The sequence below is a fragment of the Cibotium barometz genome, chromosome 47 (genome assembly GCF_041138505.1).
Source record: "Cibotium barometz isolate CiBa-2024 chromosome 47, ASM4113850v1, whole genome shotgun sequence".
Taxonomy (NCBI): Eukaryota; Viridiplantae; Streptophyta; class Polypodiopsida; order Cyatheales; family Cibotiaceae; genus Cibotium; species Cibotium barometz.
The window spans coordinates 16,345,266-16,364,508 of record NC_141092.1 but is presented as its reverse complement, the minus strand read 5'-3'; the positions used below and the strand labels follow the sequence as shown (position 1 = coordinate 16,364,508).

Sequence of the window (19,243 nt, the reverse complement as noted above, 5' to 3'; positions counted from 1 at the left end):
TCCCATACATCTAGTTGCCTATTCCCTCATGAAACATCTGGCAACATAGAGATGCCCATAACTCTAGCTCCCCCTGTTTGTTTTCCTTTTCTAGGTCCTCAATGGTGTTGAAGTGTTTTATGTGCAAATGTTTGTTCCACTGCCCTTTGCTTTCTGAAGGCCGGTTTTCAAGGTTCCGTTGCCGAGCGACCCGGGTTCAAGTCCCGGCAACGGAACCTTGAAAACCGGCCTTCAGAAAGCAAAGGGCGGTGGAACAAACATTTGCACATAAAACACTTCAACACCATTGAGGACCTAGAAAAGGAAAACAAACAGGGGAGCTAGAGTGCTCCTGTAAAAAGTACACCGACACCGATTGGCCCCAAATCGCAGTGGCGCCCCTTGCGGTATTTCTTTAATTGATTATAAGAGCTTTGATTACAATATAAGGCTGGGAACTCAGCCGTCACAGTAGAACCCCTGAAGCCTGCAAAGAACCTGCTTCTGGCTTCTAGTCCACACGGCATCCACAAACAAGTCCAGCCATTGTTCATATCAAAAGACTCTCTCACATCGAGTCTGCATACAGAAGCTTTCTCCCATGATCAAGGCTACCACAACCATCCATAGCCTCTCACACTATGAACAACATCACACCCTGACACATCCAGTGCTCCTGTATCACAACATAGACTCCCAAACTGTCTCTCAGAAGAGTATCACAGCACAGCATAACATGCAGTCGACACACCTGTACAAACCCTCTCTACCATCCAAGGGTACTATCCATCTCTGTCATGGATTCCTTGTCCCCTGTCTAATCAGTAGCAAGGCTGTACCAAACATGTGTCCATTCGTGTACCTTCTGCCTGCATGTGACCTATCTCCTGGAGAAACCCAAAAACATGTCTCTTCGAGAAAACCTACGACCTGTTTCCACATGAAACCCTTAGGCCTGTTTCCCTTTGAAAACTCCTGTTCTGTTTCCCATACATCTAGTTGTTAGAAGTCATCTCCTGTCTAGATTTATACACCAGGGCCTTTGTTGTGGGTGTGCCCGCCCTTATGAGGTGTTTTCCCATTTTTCCCCACTCTCCGCATTTTCCCCTATTTTTTCCCATTTTTCTGTGGCTTGGGAGGCATCCCTGAGTTGGCAGGAGGATCTATATGCTGGCCGACTACATCTGATATGTGTATTGGAGCTGGCCGACTGTACTTGATCAGTCGTGGACTCCTCAGAGCTGGCCGACTGGATGCATGCTGCTGGCCGACTGCATATGCAGTCGTGGAGCCTTTTTCAGCAGGCCGACTGCACTTGTGGGGGCATATAAATAGGCCCCCACCCCCATACCACTGATTGTATCATATTCGGGATCTTCTTGTGTATATCAGAGCAGAGTTACACGCCTACATCTCTCTCTTTTTGTGCTGTTTTTTCTGCCTGCGTTTTTGCTCTTGTGTTCCCAGATTTGGTCATCATCTCCGCTGCATATTCTGACATGGTATCAGAGCCCTAGGCTCTAGATAGGTCTTGGGATTTGTGTGAGCAAGAGGGGGCTGTTTTGTGGCTGATTGGTGGACTGTTTTGGGCTGATCGGGAAGAGGAGAAGCAAGAGGAAGGCGGGCTGATTTGCTGGACAGCCACTTGCAGGTATCAGTTCTTCTTTGTTCCCACCCACCCACCCTTTTCAGAAGTACATCCCCGCTATGGCAGATCTGTTTGAGATGGCCGAGAGACATGTGAAGATCCCGACACTCCCCACGTTCCCGGTGGACCGTCAGTTGGACGGGAGCAACTACGGCATATGGAAGGTGATGATGGAATCCGTTCTGGAGTCCTACGATCTCGCCGATTTCGTCGTTGTTGGTGTTCCACGGCCGGAAGTAGAGGAAGGGGAGTTACCGTCAACCCGAAAGGACCGGGAGGCCCAGACGCAGATGTGGGATCGCGTCAACGCCAGGGTCCGTTCGTTTATTTTCCTCAATTGCACACCACAGGTAATTAATCATGTAAAGCATATGACGCTGGCCAGAGGTATAGCAGAGAGGACCTGTAATGATTGTGGCGAGAAAGGCCACTACTGGAGGCAGTGTCCCAAGCGGAAGACCGAGAAGGGTGAAGACTCCTCAGCAATCATGAAGACTCCGGCTTTTGTGCACCTGGAGGTGATGGACACCGATGCTTCATTTTCTTCAGGCAGGGAGGAGATTGGAGGACTCTCCGCAACGGATACTCGGGAGTGGATTCTCGATAGTGGTGCTTCCAGGCACATGACTCCTTCCCGTTCCGGTTTACAGGATCTCTGCAGGCTTTCTGGTCATATTCTTACTGGGGATACGTCCACTATCCCAGTTCACAGTGAGGGCAGGATGGAGATAGTTCCCGATGGCAGAGGGGGGAAGCATTCCTCCCAGGTGTTGTATGTTCCGGCACTAGGTTTTCATCTGTTGTCAGTGCATCAGGTTTGCAAGACTGGCGTACGGGTGGAGTTTGATGAGCATTTTGTTGCTCTTCGGGACAAAGCAACAGGCCAAGTGGTTTGGGAAGGTGGAGTGGAGAATGGAGTCTACAGGCTTTCAGCACTCTCTCTCCCAGGTCCTCAAGATTGTGATGAGTGGCAGTGTGGCAATAGCTACTCAGGTGTGGATACGCTGCAGGTGCGAGCTTTCCGAGACCAGGTGGTGGATAGCTTACCAGTAGATGGCAGCAGTTGGCAGGAACTTTCCAGTACTGATGTTGGTAGTTCTTGTGTTCGTGAGTCAGAGGAAGCTGAACAGGTCACTTATGCTCTGATGTCTCGTCGTGTTCGGGACATAGAACTTCCAGTAGTTGAGGATGTTCTTTCCACGGGGACCTTTCGGAAAGCCAGGCAGGTGACAGGTGATTACTTGCAGAAGGAGGTGGTTTCTCCAGGCTTTGTGGTTCTGGATTCAGAGGGGGTGGTTGACAGGTTTCATCAGGCTTCCAGGACTTGTTTGTGCACCGTAACAGGTGTTGATCCTTGTGAGCAGTGTGATGTCTCGGTGACTCAGAAGCTGTATGGTTCATTGATCTGGTTGATGGACACCGGATTGGACGGGAGCTTCCTGATGAGGCGGTTGAGCTCTTGGTTGCAGATGTCTCTTTGTGAGGCAGGATTGCGTTTCCTGTGGTTTCTGCAGCATGCGAAGGATCATGGACTCTTGTACACAGGAGGGGGATTGTTGGATGGAGTCCGACTCCGCGGATGGAGTGACTCAGTTTGGGGAGGAGATCTGGACACGAGGGGATCTACTTCAGGCCCAGGAGCAGTTTTACGTAGCAGCAGGAGGAGGTTACATTGCAGGTTTGGGCTTCCACTGGAGGAACCCATGGTCATCCAGAGGCACTTTGTTCGTGAACAGATCGTTGTTGATGACATCTTGCTGGAGTTCTGTTCGACGGAGGACAGTACGGTGGACCTCTTCACGAAGTCGCTCTCACGATTTGCTCAGGCGGCACCCCAGCTCCCAGTGGTTGGTTTCACAGCCAGGAGCTGAGAGGGGGTGTTAGAAGTCATCTCCTGTCTAGATTTATACACCAGGGCCTTTGTTGTGGGTGTGCCCGCCCTTATGAGGTGTTTTCCCATTTTTCCCCACTCTCCGCATTTTCCCCTATTTTTTCCCATTTTTCTGTGGCTTGGGAGGCATCCCTGAGTTGGCAGGAGGATCTATATGCTGGCCGACTACATCTGATATGTGTATTGGAGCTGGCCGACTGTACTTGATCAGTCGTGGACTCCTCAGAGCTGGCCGACTGGATGCATGCTGCTGGCCGACTGCATATGCAGTCGTGGAGCCTTTTTCAGCAGGCCGACTGCACTTGTGGGGGCATATAAATAGGCCCCCACCCCCATACCACTGATTGTATCATATTCGGGATCTTCTTGTGTATATCAGAGCAGAGTTACACGCCTACATCTCTCTCTTTTTGTGCTGTTTTTTCTGCCTGCGTTTTTGCTCTTGTGTTCCCAGATTTGGTCATCATCTCCGCTGCATATTCTGACACTAGTTGCCTGTTCCCTCATGAAACATCTGGCAACATAGAGATGCCCATAACTCTAGCTCCCCCTGTTTGTTTTCCTTTTCTAGGTCCTCAATGGTGTTGAAGTGTTTTATGTGCAAATGTTTGTTCCACCGCTCTTTGCTTTCTGAAGGCCGGTTTTCAAGGTTCCGTTGCCGAGCGACCCGGGTTCAAGTCCCGGCAACGGAACCTTGAAAACCGGCCTTCAGAAAGCAAAGGGCGGTGGAACAAACATTTGCACATAAAACACTTCAACACCATTGAGGACCTAGAAAAGGAAAACAACCAGGGGGAGCTAGAGTGCTCCTGCAAAAAGTACACGGACACCGATTGGCCCCAAATCGCAGTGGCGCCCCTTGCGGTATTTCTTTAATTGATTATAAGAGCTTTGATTACAATATAAGGCTGGGAACTCAGCCGTCACAGTAGAACCCCTGAAGCCTGCAAAGAACCTGCATCTGGCTTCTAGTCCACACGGCATCCACAAACAAGTCCAGCCATTGTTCAGATCAAAAGACTCTCTCACATTGAGTCTGCATACTGAAGCTTTCTCCCATGATCAAGGCTGCCACAACCATCCATAGCCTCTCACACTATGAACAGCATCACACCCTGACACATCCAGTGCTCCTGTATCACAACACAGACTCCCAAACTGTCTCTCAGAAGAGTATCACAGCACAGCATAACATGCAGTCGACACACCTGTACAAACCCTCTCTACCATCCAAGGGTACTATCCATCTCTGTCATGGATTCCCTGTCCCCTGTCTAATCAGTAGCAAGGCTGTACCAAACATGTGTCCATTCCTGTACCTTCTGCCTGCATGTGACCTATCTCCTGGAGAAACCCAAAAACATGTCTCTTCGAGAAAACCTACGACCTGTTTCCACATGAAACCCTTAGGCCTGTTTCCCTTTGAAAACTCCTGTTCTGTTTCCCATACATCTAGTTGCCTGTTCCCTCATGAAACATCTGGCAACATAGAGATGCCCATAACTCTAGCTCCCCCTGTTTGTTTTCCTTTTCTAGGTCCTCAATGGTGTTGAAGTGTTTTATGTGCAAATGTTTGTTCCACCGCCCTTTGCTTTCTGAAGGCCGGTTTTCAAGGTTCCGTTGCCGAGCGACCCGGGTTCAAGTCCCGGCAACAGAACCTTGAAAACCGGCCTTCAGAAAGCAAAGGGCGGTGGAACAAACATTTGCACATAAAACACTTCAACACCATTGAGGACCTAGAAAAGGAAAACAACCAGGGGGAGCTAGAGTGCTCCTGTAAAAAGTACACCGACACCGATCGGCCCCAAATCGCAGTGGCGCCCCTTGCGGTATTTCTTTAATTGATTATAAGAGCTTTGATTACAATATAAGGCTGGGAACTCAGCCGTCACAGTAGAACCCCTGAAGCCTGCAAAGAACCTGCATCTGGCTTCTAGTCCACACGGCATCCACAAACAAGTCCAGCCATTGTTCATATCAAAAGACTCTCTCACATTGAGTCTGCATACAGAAGCTTTCTCCCATGATCAAGGCTGCCACAACCATCCATAGCCTCTCACACTATGAACAGCATCACACCCTGACACATCCAGTGCTCCTGTATCACAACACAGACTCCCAAACTGTCTCTCAGAAGAGTATCACAGCACAGCATAACATGCAGTCGACACACCTGTACAAACCCTCTCTACCATCCAAGGGTACTATCCATCTCTGTCATGGATTCCCTGTCCCCTGTCTAATCAGTAGCAAGGCTGTACCAAACATGTGTCCATTCCTGTACCTTCTGCCTGCATGTGACCTATCTCCTGGAGAAACCCAAAAACATGTCTCTTCGAGAAAACCTACGACCTGTTTCCACATGAAACCCTTAGGCCTGTTTCCCTTTGAAAACTCCTGTTCTGTTTCCCATACATCTAGTTGCCTGTTCCCTCATGAAACATCTGGCAACATAGAGATGCCCATAACTGTAGGTCCCACTGTTCCTTTCTAGCAGGAAGAAAACAATCTGCTCCATGAGCACGCAGCCATGCGAGCTTGCATCACTCCAATGCCAAGAAACATAACCAAGTGACCTATACTTGCAGTCAAAAACCCAAGCACATAGCTGAATTTGCAGCCAAACAAAAACAGCCCATAAACTGTCCCAAAACAGTCCCGAATCCAAAGCAAAGAGAAGCTGAAAGTTCCATCAGATGAACGCCATCGACATGATGTCTATGTTCATGAATATCCAGCCCTCCTCTCTGTATCAGCTGTTGTACAGCAGTCGCCTATATCGGCTGTACCTGTCCGTACAAATATGCCTGCAGCAACTCTGTTCAAGGCAACTTCTGTCAGCCCTGTCCGTACACTGTACGGCTGTCGTACAGGGCTGTACGGCCTGTACCTGAACCTGCAACCACCTGTTGAGAGTCGCTTGCTATGGCTGCCTCTGTCCCACAGCTCTGCGCCACCTGTACTCAGCAGTACCTGCAGTCGTACAGCACAGTACAGCTGCTGTACGGCCTGTTACAGCACTCAGCTTACAGACAACAGCCACACTCAGTCTTCAGCAGCAGCCGCCAGTATATCCAGATGAGCAGCTTGACTGGAAAAGCACACCCCACACCAAAAGATAGGCGCCTCCTGCTTTTTCTGCCCAACAGCCCCTCTTTTACCAAAAAGCTCACACGTGGCCCCAAAAATAGCATAAGGGCCACGTTTCTTTAATGAAAGGCTTTTAAAACGATTACAAAGGTTTTTAAACCTTTTTAAGCTAAAATCTTTTTGCCCCCTTTCACACATGGGCTTCCATCTTCACTCCCACCTGATGCCATTCACACTGTCCACCATGTCCCCGTGCACATCTGCATCTTGTCTAGAGAAAAACACAGGGTCGTGACAACAGATGTTGGTAGTTCTTGTGTTCGTTAGTCAGAGGAAACTTTACAGGTAACCTATGCTCTGATGTCTCGTAGTATTCGGGACAAAGAATTTTTGTAGTTGAGGAAGCTCTTTACACGGGGACCTATTGGGAGGCCAGGCAGGTGTTAGAAGTTATCTCCTGTCTTTATCAGACACTAGGGCCTCTTTTGGGCCTTTGTAGGTGTTTTCTCATTTTTCCTCACTCCCCATATTTTTTTCCCATTTTTCCCTATTTTTTCCATGGTGTGGGTGGTTGCCTTATGCTGTTAGGATGACCCAGAAGCTGGCCGACTGCACTCGTGTGCATGTGGAGCAGGCCGACTATTTTGTTCAGGTCGTGGACCTTTTTTCTTGGCTGGTCGACTGGAGGAGACCCAGTCGTGAGGCTGGCAGTTGTTTTTCCACTGGCCGACTGGATATATGGGGCCATATAAAATGGCCCCATTGCCCCCACATCATTGTATCTTGTTTTCATATTCGGGATCTTGTGTATAGAGAAGAGTTACACGCCTATCTCTCTCCTTCTCTTGTGCTGTCTATTTTTTGCACTCTACTTGCTCGTGGTCTTAGATTTGGTTATCATCTCCGCTGTGTATTTTGACATGGTATCAGAGCCCTAGGCTCTTGAAGATCTTGGGAGTTTTCTGAGTAAGAGGGAGATTGTTGAGTTGCTGGACAGCCACTTGCAGGTTTAAAGTTTTTTTTCTCACCCACTCACCCTTTTCAGTTACATCTCCGCGATGGCAGATTTGTTAGAGCTGGCTGAGAAGCATGTGAAGATCCCAACTCTCCCCACGTTCCCAGTGGACCGTCAGTTGGACGGGAACAATTACGGCATCTGGAAGGTTATGATGGAGTCTGTGTTGGAGTCATATGACCTTGCTGATTTCATTGTTATCGGGGTTCCACGGCCGGAACTAGAGGAAGGGGAGTTACTGTCAACGCGGAAGGACCGTGAGGCACAGGCACAGATGTGGGATCGTGTCAATGCCAGGGTCCGGTCATTTATCTTCCTCAACTGCACACTGCAAGTAATCAATCACGTAAAGCATATGACGCTAGCCAGAGGCATATGGTAGCACTTGGCTTCTCTTTATAATAGGATATCGCCCATGAAGAGGATTTCCTTGGAAGTACAGATGCAGGTTATGAACCCTGCAAAGTCGTCGACGATGCAAGAGCACATTAATAAGCTACAGGCCCTTCAGCAGGAAGTCCTCCAGGCTGGGCATGGGGACCGTGATTCGGAGTTCCAAGTATTAGACATTTGGCAAGACTTGGTTATCTTTGATAGAACAGAGATTATGAACTGGATCTGTTCCAAGTTCATTGTTCGAGGCTTTTGGGACGTGATGTGTTCCGTCCACTGTTGGGGATTATGGGCGCGGTGTGTCTAGCAGGTCATCATCTATTTTTGGAGTTCACTGCACACTTGTGTAGGAATTCGTGGCCAAGCAAAGTTCCTTGCTGCTCGTGGTGGCATCTTGTTTCGAGGAAACAGATTGGTGGGTGCTCTCTCCGAGGTGATTCTAGTATTCGCGGTGCTGGAGGGTCCATGGTTGCATCTTCATTGACTTATCTTCTTCCGACTCTTGCACACTATGAGCTGCAGAGGGGGTGTTAGAATTGTGCATCTCAGTGTTCTGGGGCTTTACCATTTATCTGGGCATTTTATTGTATTTCTCCTATTTATTTGTCCTGTGAGCAGTCGGCCAGCCCTAGAGGCAGTCGGTGAGCTCACTAAGGCACTATATAAGGAGTTCCCCATTATTCACTCCTTCATCCAATTCCCTTACACATAGTTCAACACTCAGTTTGCTGGCCATTGCCATTGTAAAGCTTTACTGCTGTTATAAACGGTGATCTTGTCCAACTCTCTCTATTTACTTTGTACTCTCTCATATGTTTAATGTTTATGCTTCCGCCTGTGCTATCTCCTTCACTATCAGACTCTCTCTTCTTCAGTTCGCATCGGTGACAACTCTTCACTTCCTGTCACTGGTGTTGGTAATGTTTCTTTGGGTTCCTCTACCACCTTATAGGATGTTCTACATGTACCATGGATTTCCAAAAATCTGTTTTCAGTATACAAAGTTTCTCAGAAGGGACTTGGTGTGTACTTTGATGATGAGGTCATGGAAGTAATCAACAGGATGACTCTCTCGGTTGTTGCCAATGGAGCCCATGATGGGGGTCTCTACAAGATCACTAATTTTTCTTCCCAGATCTCTCACATTGATTCCCATGTTCATCATCTTTTCTCCCTCTTGATGCTTTGGTTTCTGAGGCAGATACTTCTCTGTGGCATTCTCACTTCGGTCATGTACCCATTGTTGCCTTACAGAAGTTCCATTCTAAGCAGGTTGTCAGCGGATTCCCTCAGCTTAGGTCTCTCTCACACATATGCTCATCTTGCATGATGGGCAAGCATCATCGAGATGCATTTCCAGAGGAGGCCACTCATCGAGCAACCCGAAGACCGGAGCTTATACATTCAGATCTTGCAGGACCTATGGAGGTTGAGTCTCTTGGAGAGGCTCGATATATTCTTCTTGTGGATGATTTCACTCGCAAAGTCTGGGTATGTTTTTTGGTTCGCAAGTCAGATGCTTTTGCCAGTTTTAGGACTTGGATCGCGATGGTGGAAAATCAGTATGGGGGTAGAGTTTCATTCCTCCGAACTAATAATGGTGGCGAGTTTGTACCATTTGATGACTTCCTTGCTTCGAAGGGCATTCACCGATAGACTTCAGTGCCTTACTCTCCTCAGTAGAATGGAGGTGTGGAACGCAAGAACTGGACCGTCAAAGAGATGGCTCGTTCCTGCTTTCTGGGGTGAAGCTGTGGCTACCTCAGTTTATCTCATTAACCACTCTCTCACAAAAGCGGTTGAGGGGATGACTCCGGAGGAGGCTTTTACAGGACACAAGCCTTCTGTTTCTCATCTTCGTGTTTTTAGTTGTGTTGCTTTTGTGCATGTCCCAGATAAGAAAGGACCACACTCGCACCGAAGTCAAAGAGGATGATCTTCACAGGCTACAGTCTGAGATCCATATGGTACCGCTTTTGGGATGTGGAGGTTGATGACATAATCATTTCTCGTGATGCTCGGTTTAATGAGAGCTTGTTTGGCATTGATTCCTCTCCACCTGATGCATCTTCCGACTTTTTGGATGATCCATTCCCAACAGATGCTAGTGATTTTATACCTCTTCCACGTCTACCTTCTCCTCCTCCTCCTCCTCCTCCTCCCCCCCCCCCCACTACAACCCTGGTGCCAGCTGCTACTTTACAGCCACCCGTTCCTATTGCACCAGCTTTTGCAGCTCCCAGTTCCCTCTACGAGTCCTGCTTTGACTCTGGATTACCCTCACCAATGCTTGCTTCATCACCACTTCCAGTAGCATCGGATGAGTCCTCTATTGCAGTTGGATCTTCTTCTTCACGCTTTGAGAGGAAGGCTGGCCTACCTCGGTGGGTTCAACATTTGGAGATTCTGGTCTCACTGATGCACAACTTCATAACTAGATCTCTACCACCATCCTTAGACCTGCTGTTCATCTCAGGCTTCCACATCTCATCACACAATGAGTTATGCTCTCATGAGCTCTCTCTAGGAGATCGATGAGCCTGAGAGTCCAGAGGAGGCTCTTTCACAGCCGTAGTGGCGGCAAGCCATGGAAGCAGAGATGGTCTCTATTGAGAGGAATAACACTTGGTCTTTGGTGCCATGGCCTTTACATCGTCGTGTTATTGGTGTGAAATAGATTTTCAAAGTCAAGTGTCATGCAGACGGTACTTTGGAAACGTACAAAGTCCGCCTTGTTGCTCGAGGATATGCTCAAAAGGCAGGTGAAGACTTTGATGAGACATTTGCTCCTACAGCCAAGTATACCACCATCAGGATTGTTTTGGCTCTGGTTGCACACTTCAGATGGCCGTGTTCCAGATGGATGTCAAATCTGCTTTTTTGAATGGAGATTTAGAGGAGGAAGTTTATGTTGAGCAGCCTCGTGGTTTTCTGATTTAGGGACAGGACACACTCATGTGTATCTTCTACGGAAGGCTCTTTACAGTCTCAAACAGGCACCCCGTGCCTGGTATCAGAAGATTGATGCCTTCTTGTTATCTCTTGGCTTTGAGAGGGCATATGCTGACAACAATTTCTATGTGCTTCTTTTCAATGGAGATATTTGTGTCATTGTTTTGTATGTTGATGACCTCATCCTTTCTGGCTCAGATACTGGGTTGGTCACAGAGGTTCAGTCCAAGCTTTCAGAGATATTTGAGATGACTGATCTTGGCCTTCTACATTATTTTCCTCGGCTGGAGGTTTGGCAGAAAAATGACTGTATCTTCTTTTCTCAGCACTGAGCAGAAGTATGTGAAGAAGCTGCTCTCACTTTATGGGTTGTCAGATTGTACACCTCTCTCGTCCCATGGATCCCAATGCCAAGTTATCCAAGGAGGATGATACACCCTTGGTGGATTCCACATAATACCTGTAGATTGTTGGCTCATTGCTTTACCTTGCCAACACCTGTCTAGACATCTCCTATGCTATGAGTGTCCTCAGCCAGTTTTGATCAGCCGAAGGTCTCATTGGCAAGTAGCTTTGAGAGTTCTTCTTTATCTTCGAGCTACTTCAGATTATGGCATCACCTACTCCAGTGGTGTTGATTTGGTTGGCTTCATAGATTTTGATTGGCCAGGCTACATTGATACTCGGAGGTCTACATCTGGATATTGCTTCATGCTTGGTTCTGGATTGGTTTCTTGGAAGTCTCAAAAGTAGAGGACTGTTTCTACTTCTTTCACCGAGGCTGAGTATAAATCGTATCTTCTCTCCTCCATTGAGACACTTTGGATTCATCAGATTCAAGAGCATTTGTGTTGTGCCAACACTTCCTCGGTTACTATCTTCTCGGATTCTTAGAGTGCTATTGCGCTAGCTCAGAATCCCGTGATACGGGGACGATCCAAGCATATTGAAGTGCATTTTTATTTTGTACGCGACTTGATCGAGTTGGGACTTCTTCGGTTGGCCTACTGTTCTACCAAGGACAATGTGGCTGATCTCTTCACCAAACCACTTCCGAGAGCTACTATGGAGGTGGTACTTCAGCGTGCTGGTATTGGACTGCCCCTCTGGCGCTGAAGAGGAGGTGTCGGATTATATATGATCTCCAGAGGGTCTACTGCATCATTTTCATGCTTGTATTGGCCATTTACAAGGCCCTACATGTGCATATTTATTTAGGTATTTGTTCCTATTTTTAAATGCTTTTATAGCATTTTTATGCTATTGTGATGCTGTCGGCCTGCTAAAGCTGGTCGACTAGCTATCATGGGGAGTATATAAGGGCTGTCCCCCATTTCATCTCATTCTTTTGCATCTTGTTGAGGTCATTAGCAGCTGCTTCTTCTTCTTATCATTGTACATCACCTACAGGCTTCCCTCGTGCTCAGTTTTTAGCAATAAACATCAGTTTCCGGCATTTACATGTCTTATACCTGGGCCTACACCTGTGTTTTCTATTTGCTTCACTTTCTTTCAAAGAGGGTAGTGTGAGCTGCAAGTCTACACCGACAACACATTGTTTGCAATACTTTATTTGAGGGAGGGGCCGGCCATTCTGGCTCATTGTGCGTCTCTTAGTCAATTCAGCAAATTACTTCTTGTATTGAGCATGTTGTCCATTAAATCTTGGTGTATTTAAGTGTATTGATTAGCATTGTGTTCAACCAAGTTACAACTGCCCTCAGTAAGGAATTTGAGATCTTGGGTTGCATCATTTCTTTCTTGGATTGGAGATTTTTCAGCGCTAAGATGGCATATTCATTTCTCAGCAGCAGCGGTATGTTACAGAGCTGCTAGAGGCTTTCAGGATGACAAATAGTAAGCCCATGTCAACAACAAGAGGAATACATGTCTATGTAGATGTTTTTCCCCGTGTGGTTGCAATAAGGCATGTCACTATAGGCACTAATGTACATACTGGTACTCTAGGGGATTTTATAAGGCTCAATCAAGACTTAAAATTAAGTTGGGAGCTCACTATGGTGGAAAGAAGTGGATTAAGCTAATCATACTTGCATAATGAAAGTAGAGAAAGAATGATTAAAATAATGACAAGATAATAACAAGGCAAGAGATTAGATCCAACACACTATACTTTGCATTAGATAGGTGCCTTTAAATAGGCTGGAGTACATCATCATTGGCACCTTTCTTTGCTTAATCCATTGCCTAATATGGCTCCCTTGATTGTAGCTTCCACCTCTCTTGATTCAAAGCTCCTTTAATGCTCATAGTTGACTATTATGCACCCACTAGCCCACTTGTTCTAGGCTCCTTCTTTTGATCTATCTTGGGCTGATTCTTACCCACATATATCATGGCTTATGACCCATTTGGCGCATCTACTCACGTGACATTTGATTTGACACCCTTCACATAATTTCCTAAGGGTACATGCTTCCCCGTAATGCCCAAATTATTGCACCCTTCATCACTTGCATCCTTCATGCCGCCTGTATTGTGGCTGGTGCATGGACCGGAGTGCCTGGGATCCCTGATTCGTGCTTTTTGGTGATCTAGACCTTAGCCCGGAGATGCGTGCATTTTACAAGTTCCAGGAAAGGGAGATGCTTTCATGGCAAAGTTGCACGTGCACACATGTTTGCGTGCCTGAAAAATGTTTTTGCGTGAATTATTTCGTGTGAATGCCTGCTATGACGTGTTTAATTCAGGGGTAGGGGACGCCCACACGTGGAACCGTAAAAATGCCCCATCTTCTGTCTTCGTTTGCGGCATGTGAACAGGTGGTCAGTATTACAAAACCCTGGAGTTATTTTTTGCAAGGTTAAATGTAATGTTTTATAAGCTTTGCAGGTTCACAGTCACATTAAAAACATGAGGTGCCCATTTATTAGTGCTTGGGGTCGAAGGCCAAGTGTGGCCAACCCTTTTCGGCATGGGCACCCTTTGTGGCCATGGATGTGGGAGCCTGGAGGACACCATCCTAAGTGTAGTGATTAGCTAGAATGTCCACGTGGCACCCTAACCAACGACCAACTCTGCAGACAAGAAGTCCATTGTTTTGTTTCCTACAAGCATCTACAAGCTACCATTTGAAAATCCGAGCATACCACGGTGATCAATGTGCCTCTTCCATGTCCTTCTCCTGTACCTTCATGTACGGAACCCTGATCTGTGCTGTAGAGACCTGTACAGAATTTGAACGTACAGGTATGGACAGGCCATACGACTTGTTAGAAACCTAATTTGCTGTCAGAAATTCTAAAATCCAGTTTTTGAGCAATTGTGATGTTGGAAACCTGTAAAACAGCTTGAATACAGTTGCTTATCTGCTGGCCGGCCTGCTCTTGTGCTGGTCACTGGCTTTTGGTGCTGGCCAGGCAGCGTATGGTGCCATTTGTGCTTGTGGGCGCCTCCCGTATTGCGTACCTGTTGCTGATGCACTCCACAGTTCATATTTACTCCGTTGCTGCTTGTGGTTGTGCTCGAGAGTGACCTCCAGTGCCTGTCCTTGGAGAACCCGCATCCTTGTCACTGTGGGTGAGAGAGAACCAGGCCGTAGTACCAGAGCACTTGTGCATGCGTGGTCTCGAAAGTTTAATGTTCTCTCCACGACATGGAGGTAAGGGATTGACTATGATCGTCTTCTTATGTCGAATACGTGCTCCGACAATCTAATGCCTTTTTTTTTGTACAAGTATCCATGGCTTTTAAGCCAGAGTTTTCATGAACAAACTGTATGGAAACATGTTACCAAACATAAGCATTGATGTAGTATTGAGGGGGGTCAGCTCTTTCTGGCCCCAATGGTGGTGTCATTGTGCGGGTGGCGAGTGCTTGTGAGGTGCGGAGAGTACTCTCTTCCTGGGGTCGAGGGGGGCTCTCGTGAGCTGGTTGTACTTCCGATGTGCTAGTTGTTATCAAGTGAGAGCCAAAGAAATCAATAATAGGTGTATGGGTGGTATCTCATTGACCTCTTTGCAACCTTAGCATAGTTTTTTGATGGCGTCTGTCACACACATCACTCATGTGAGTGCCACGTGGACATGCTTCCTACTTAGAGCTGTCTCAAGGGCAAGATGTGAGAAATGGTATGGGCAGATTGTACCTATTTTGGGACTGCCAAACACATGTTGCACAGGGCAAAAAAGAAGGCATGCAGCTTTAGGAGGGTCTTGATTATGCTGGCTGTGTTGAACAGAGATGCGGATGTGGGGTGTATGGTGTGGGTCAAGTTACGGGCAGCCTGATTTGGGATGTCATACAAGGGCTTAAGCTTTCTAGATGAGAGGATCTGTGATGGGATGGATGGCTTCTTTTCCTCAAGGAGTGGCCAAGTGCCTAAGCTGTTTTCACCCAAAAAGAGTTGATATAGCTCCGCCTCTCATTTAGCTAGAAATGTTTGCTTCGGATGGGTGAGACATTGGAAGGATTTCTTAAAGCTTTCAAAATTGAAAGAAGACCTATTGAGAACCCGAACCCTTCTGTTGTTTAATTGTTGAAAGTAGAGATAAAGATAAGTCATGTGATGAGGTGAATAAGTCAATTGTTAAACCCTTTCATGTGATGATTTTATAAGGTGAATAAGTCAATTGTTAAACCCTTGCATGTTTTGTATTTGGTGACGTTTTCAGGTTTAAGATGGTATTTGCCAATGGTTGGTTGTGTCCATGGTCTACATTTGCACCAAAAAATGGTACCCGACACAATCACAATCCTCTTTCATAATCTTTTTGGTTTTTAGAAACTTGTCAACGTTTACTGATGCTTGCTTTCCATGATTATTTATTTGTTAAAGTTTCGGAATATCTCTACTTTAAGGGCTCCATTACTTAGTCCACCACCAACTGATGGCAAAGAGCAGCCGGTCCGTTCTCCTTTAACCATGGTGCCTGTCCCTAGTGGCCCGGGTAAGAAGACTCCAACTAAAGAGGAAGAGAAGAGGCCAGTTCAAGCCGTGCTGAAGAAGATCAAGGAGGTTTGTATACATACAACTTCACACTGCAGATTTTCAACATAGTTTTGCTCTGAAGGCAGGTTGGAGTGGTTTTTTATAAGCTTTTGTGCTGACCTTAGTGGTGAAATGGATCTAAAGGCTTGCATTGTTCAGCTTTCCAGTGTGACCAAATCATTGGTCAATGAGATGCACCTTTTTTGGGGCATGAACGAGGACATGTAGGGGGTGCCAAGGCATACAGGACATTTTTGCTCACTATTAAATTTATCCTTGTACATTCTTGAACAGAGAGGGAAGAGTAACACATAAAGACGCGCACAACTTTCTGGTGGTGTAACCATCAAATGAATTCTCTTTTGGAAGCGGCATGTGTTTTCATTATATGTACACTCTTTGAAGGAAGACATGTACTTCGAATAATGTTCCTGTTAATATAATCAAGAGTCCGGTCACTTATTGTGAATGTGACACTCATGAATTGTGGCCAAGAGAAATCAATAAACCGTGTCGTGACTGTAACAGCGTAAGATAATTATTTACATACTCAATTTGATTAAAGGCAAAGAAAGTGCAAGAGAGAATGCTATGCACAATTGTTCATATGCATATGTGGTATCAGGAACCAAATATGCCGTAAGATAATTATTTACATACTCAATTTGATTAAAGGCAAAGAAAGTGCAAGAGAGAATGCTATGCACAATTGTTCGTATGTATATGTGGTGTCAGGAACCAAATATGCCCAACCTCCAGGGCAATCTGAGTTAGTCTCAGAAGGCCTGAATCCTGGCTGAACTGAGGATGAAAATCTTTGCTGCTGTTGGCTGCACCTCCAGGCTCCTGATGAAGGCAAGAGAGTTGTGGACTGTAGCATTGTGTACAAGAACGAGGAAGAGGGGAGTTGAGGGGACCTATTTATAAGACCCAAGACCCCTTCTGCTAGCTTACTCTGGTCTGCTTGCGCACCCAACTGACGGGGTCAAAATAGAGCCCCACTTGGGTATTCTTTCCCAGTGGCAACCAACACTTTACCTGGCTTGCCTTTGACTCAAATGGTCTGCTTGCTGGCCCAACAGCCTGCCTGGCCCCTGTCCAGCATGCCCATGTCCTGGACCTTGCGGCTTCCTCTTGTGGAACACATTTGTCCTAGGGCAGATCGTGCTTGACGGAGGCTGCCTGTCCTTTGCACGGGACCAAATGCCTGCAAGTCTCTGGATCTAAACAATCTGGGAGGTGTGACACAGTAATGGCAGGCATCACCATGCATTAACGGAAGCATGGTGGTTTCAAAACTGTAACACATAACTGAGAATATGTAGAGAAGAGGAAGGTAAATAAGATTGAAAGAATTGAGACTTTTAACCTAATGTAGTGTATATTATTGAATATTGAATAAAGCTTGCATATAAACAAATAAATATTTCTGGCTCTATCCACTAAGCTGAAAGAGCTTGGCTGTGACCAGACTAAGAAAACTCATGTAGTCAGCTTCGAATTGCCAAAATCGTATGCAATAGGAATCTACATTAATTTCCCTTGATCACTATTTATGAGGGCTTAACTTGCTACTGTTTCTGCTGGGCTGCAGAGTCCAAAGAAGGTGAATTTGGTTGCAGCGCTTGTTCGAGGTATGCGAGTTGAGGATGCACTTTTGCAGCTAGCAGTGCTGCAAAAGCGGGCTGCAAAGACAGTGAAAAGGGTACAGGCTGTCTTTTGATGCCCTAAACAAATTTGCTATCTTTTAATGATAATATTTTTTGCTATTTATTTCTAAAGCTGCCTTAAAATGAACTGTTTGTAGACTTCTTTGTACAAGAGGATAAAGGCTTTTAAGATTGCAGCTACAACAATCAATGTTCATATTTTAGAAGCTTTGTAGGTCTTTGATGACATAATATGATGTTTCTTGGGTTTAGCATAGGTAATAAAACTGTGTAGCATAAAATGCTATTTTAAATTTCTAAAAAACAAAAAAACAAAAAAAATGTTGAACATAGAATGCCACTGCTGCTCTAGCATAATTAGTTAAGCATAAAATGCTATCTCAAATTTCTCTTGTATGTTAAATATAGAATGTCACTGTTGATCCATTTCAGGAAAACAAATGATGCCTTTTGCAGTCCGTCATTCCGTGATTCAGTTGTTTCATGGAACTTCTGTAACATTTTTTTGTCTCATAGACCCTTCGGGTCTTTTGAAGACATTAATATAACTTGCTTTCTTTCTCTCCATGCTCTCCTTGGAGGACAGCTCTTTGTCCTCTGGTTGAACTTTAGTGTTAACTATAATGCATTGTCCTTATAAGTTTTCTAGTAGTTGTTAGAGTGACGGGCACATAGTGATTCTGACTCTCATCAACTGTATGGACAAAGGTTGCTTGATAAGGAAAAGCAGTTTTTTTATAATAAAAAAAGGGGGGGGGGTGGGGGTGAGATGAGGGCTTAATCCTCATCCGGGAGGTATGCTAATTAGGGCCAGAAAAGACGAATCTTGTATGTGACCAGCTGAGCTAGGCTTGATTGGCTACGTATCTTATCAATTTTACTTTCAACACCTTCTTCCTTATGCCCTAGGCCTGGAGCCACTTACTTCTCTTTCTCCTTAACTGTCCAACAAAATGGCCTTGATTGGCCACATTTCCTATTCTTGTATGTGATGCAAGTGATGTTACTTGTAGATAGCATATAGTTGCCCACTAGCTTTTTCTGCAATGCAATTTCTTTATTATACTCGTAGTTTTGTATCAATGTCGATTACTCGGTTTGATTTGAACTTCTTAAGTCCTCTTACTGTACACTTTTCTTAGTTTTTATATATTTGTTGCTTCTAATTTATGCTGACGCTTCTCACGCAACTGCCAAAGAATAAGCTTTGAAGGCATTGCCTGCTGTTCAACTAATTTTTTGTAGTGTTGCAGGTGGTTGCTAATGCTCGTGCAAATGCAACACACAATCATGGCCTGAATGGAGATCGCCTATTTGTCGGTATGTTTTGGGGTCTTTTTTTGGCCTTTGCGCTGTAGAAGTTAAAAAAACTCTAATGCGAGCATATCTCTTTCATTTTCTTTTTGGAGTAAAGCTTTGGCATGGAACGATTGGCTGGCATAAATGTACAATCTTGTTATGCTCTTTAGTGAAGATTTAAGATTCTTTAGCTATGCATGGGCCTCAACTTCAAATTTTTTTCCATGTTCAGTTCAGAACTTCTAGACTTCTAATAGATACTACTCTGGATAGTCCCTATATAAAAAAGCAAAATGTTAGCTGTCTGTGCTTTTCTTTCCTTCGCTTCCTAGATGATGTAGTGCTATAACTTGCT

At 45.7% G+C, this 19,243-nt stretch overlaps 1 protein-coding gene across 1 annotated transcript in view; it reads left to right on the top strand.

The window, feature by feature from the left end:
* LOC147611417 (uncharacterized) overlaps window positions 1-19,243 on the top strand; it is a 39,146-nt gene that overhangs the window by 12,942 nt on the left and 6,961 nt on the right. The window contains exons 2-5 of the mRNA XM_086784513.1: window positions 15,603-15,664; window positions 15,767-15,946; window positions 17,514-17,624; window positions 18,843-18,909. Of these exons, the coding sequence (XP_086640639.1) occupies window positions 15,603-15,664; window positions 15,767-15,946; window positions 17,514-17,624; window positions 18,843-18,909 (420 nt within the window). The remainder of the gene's footprint in view (window positions 1-15,602; window positions 15,665-15,766; window positions 15,947-17,513; window positions 17,625-18,842; window positions 18,910-19,243) is intronic.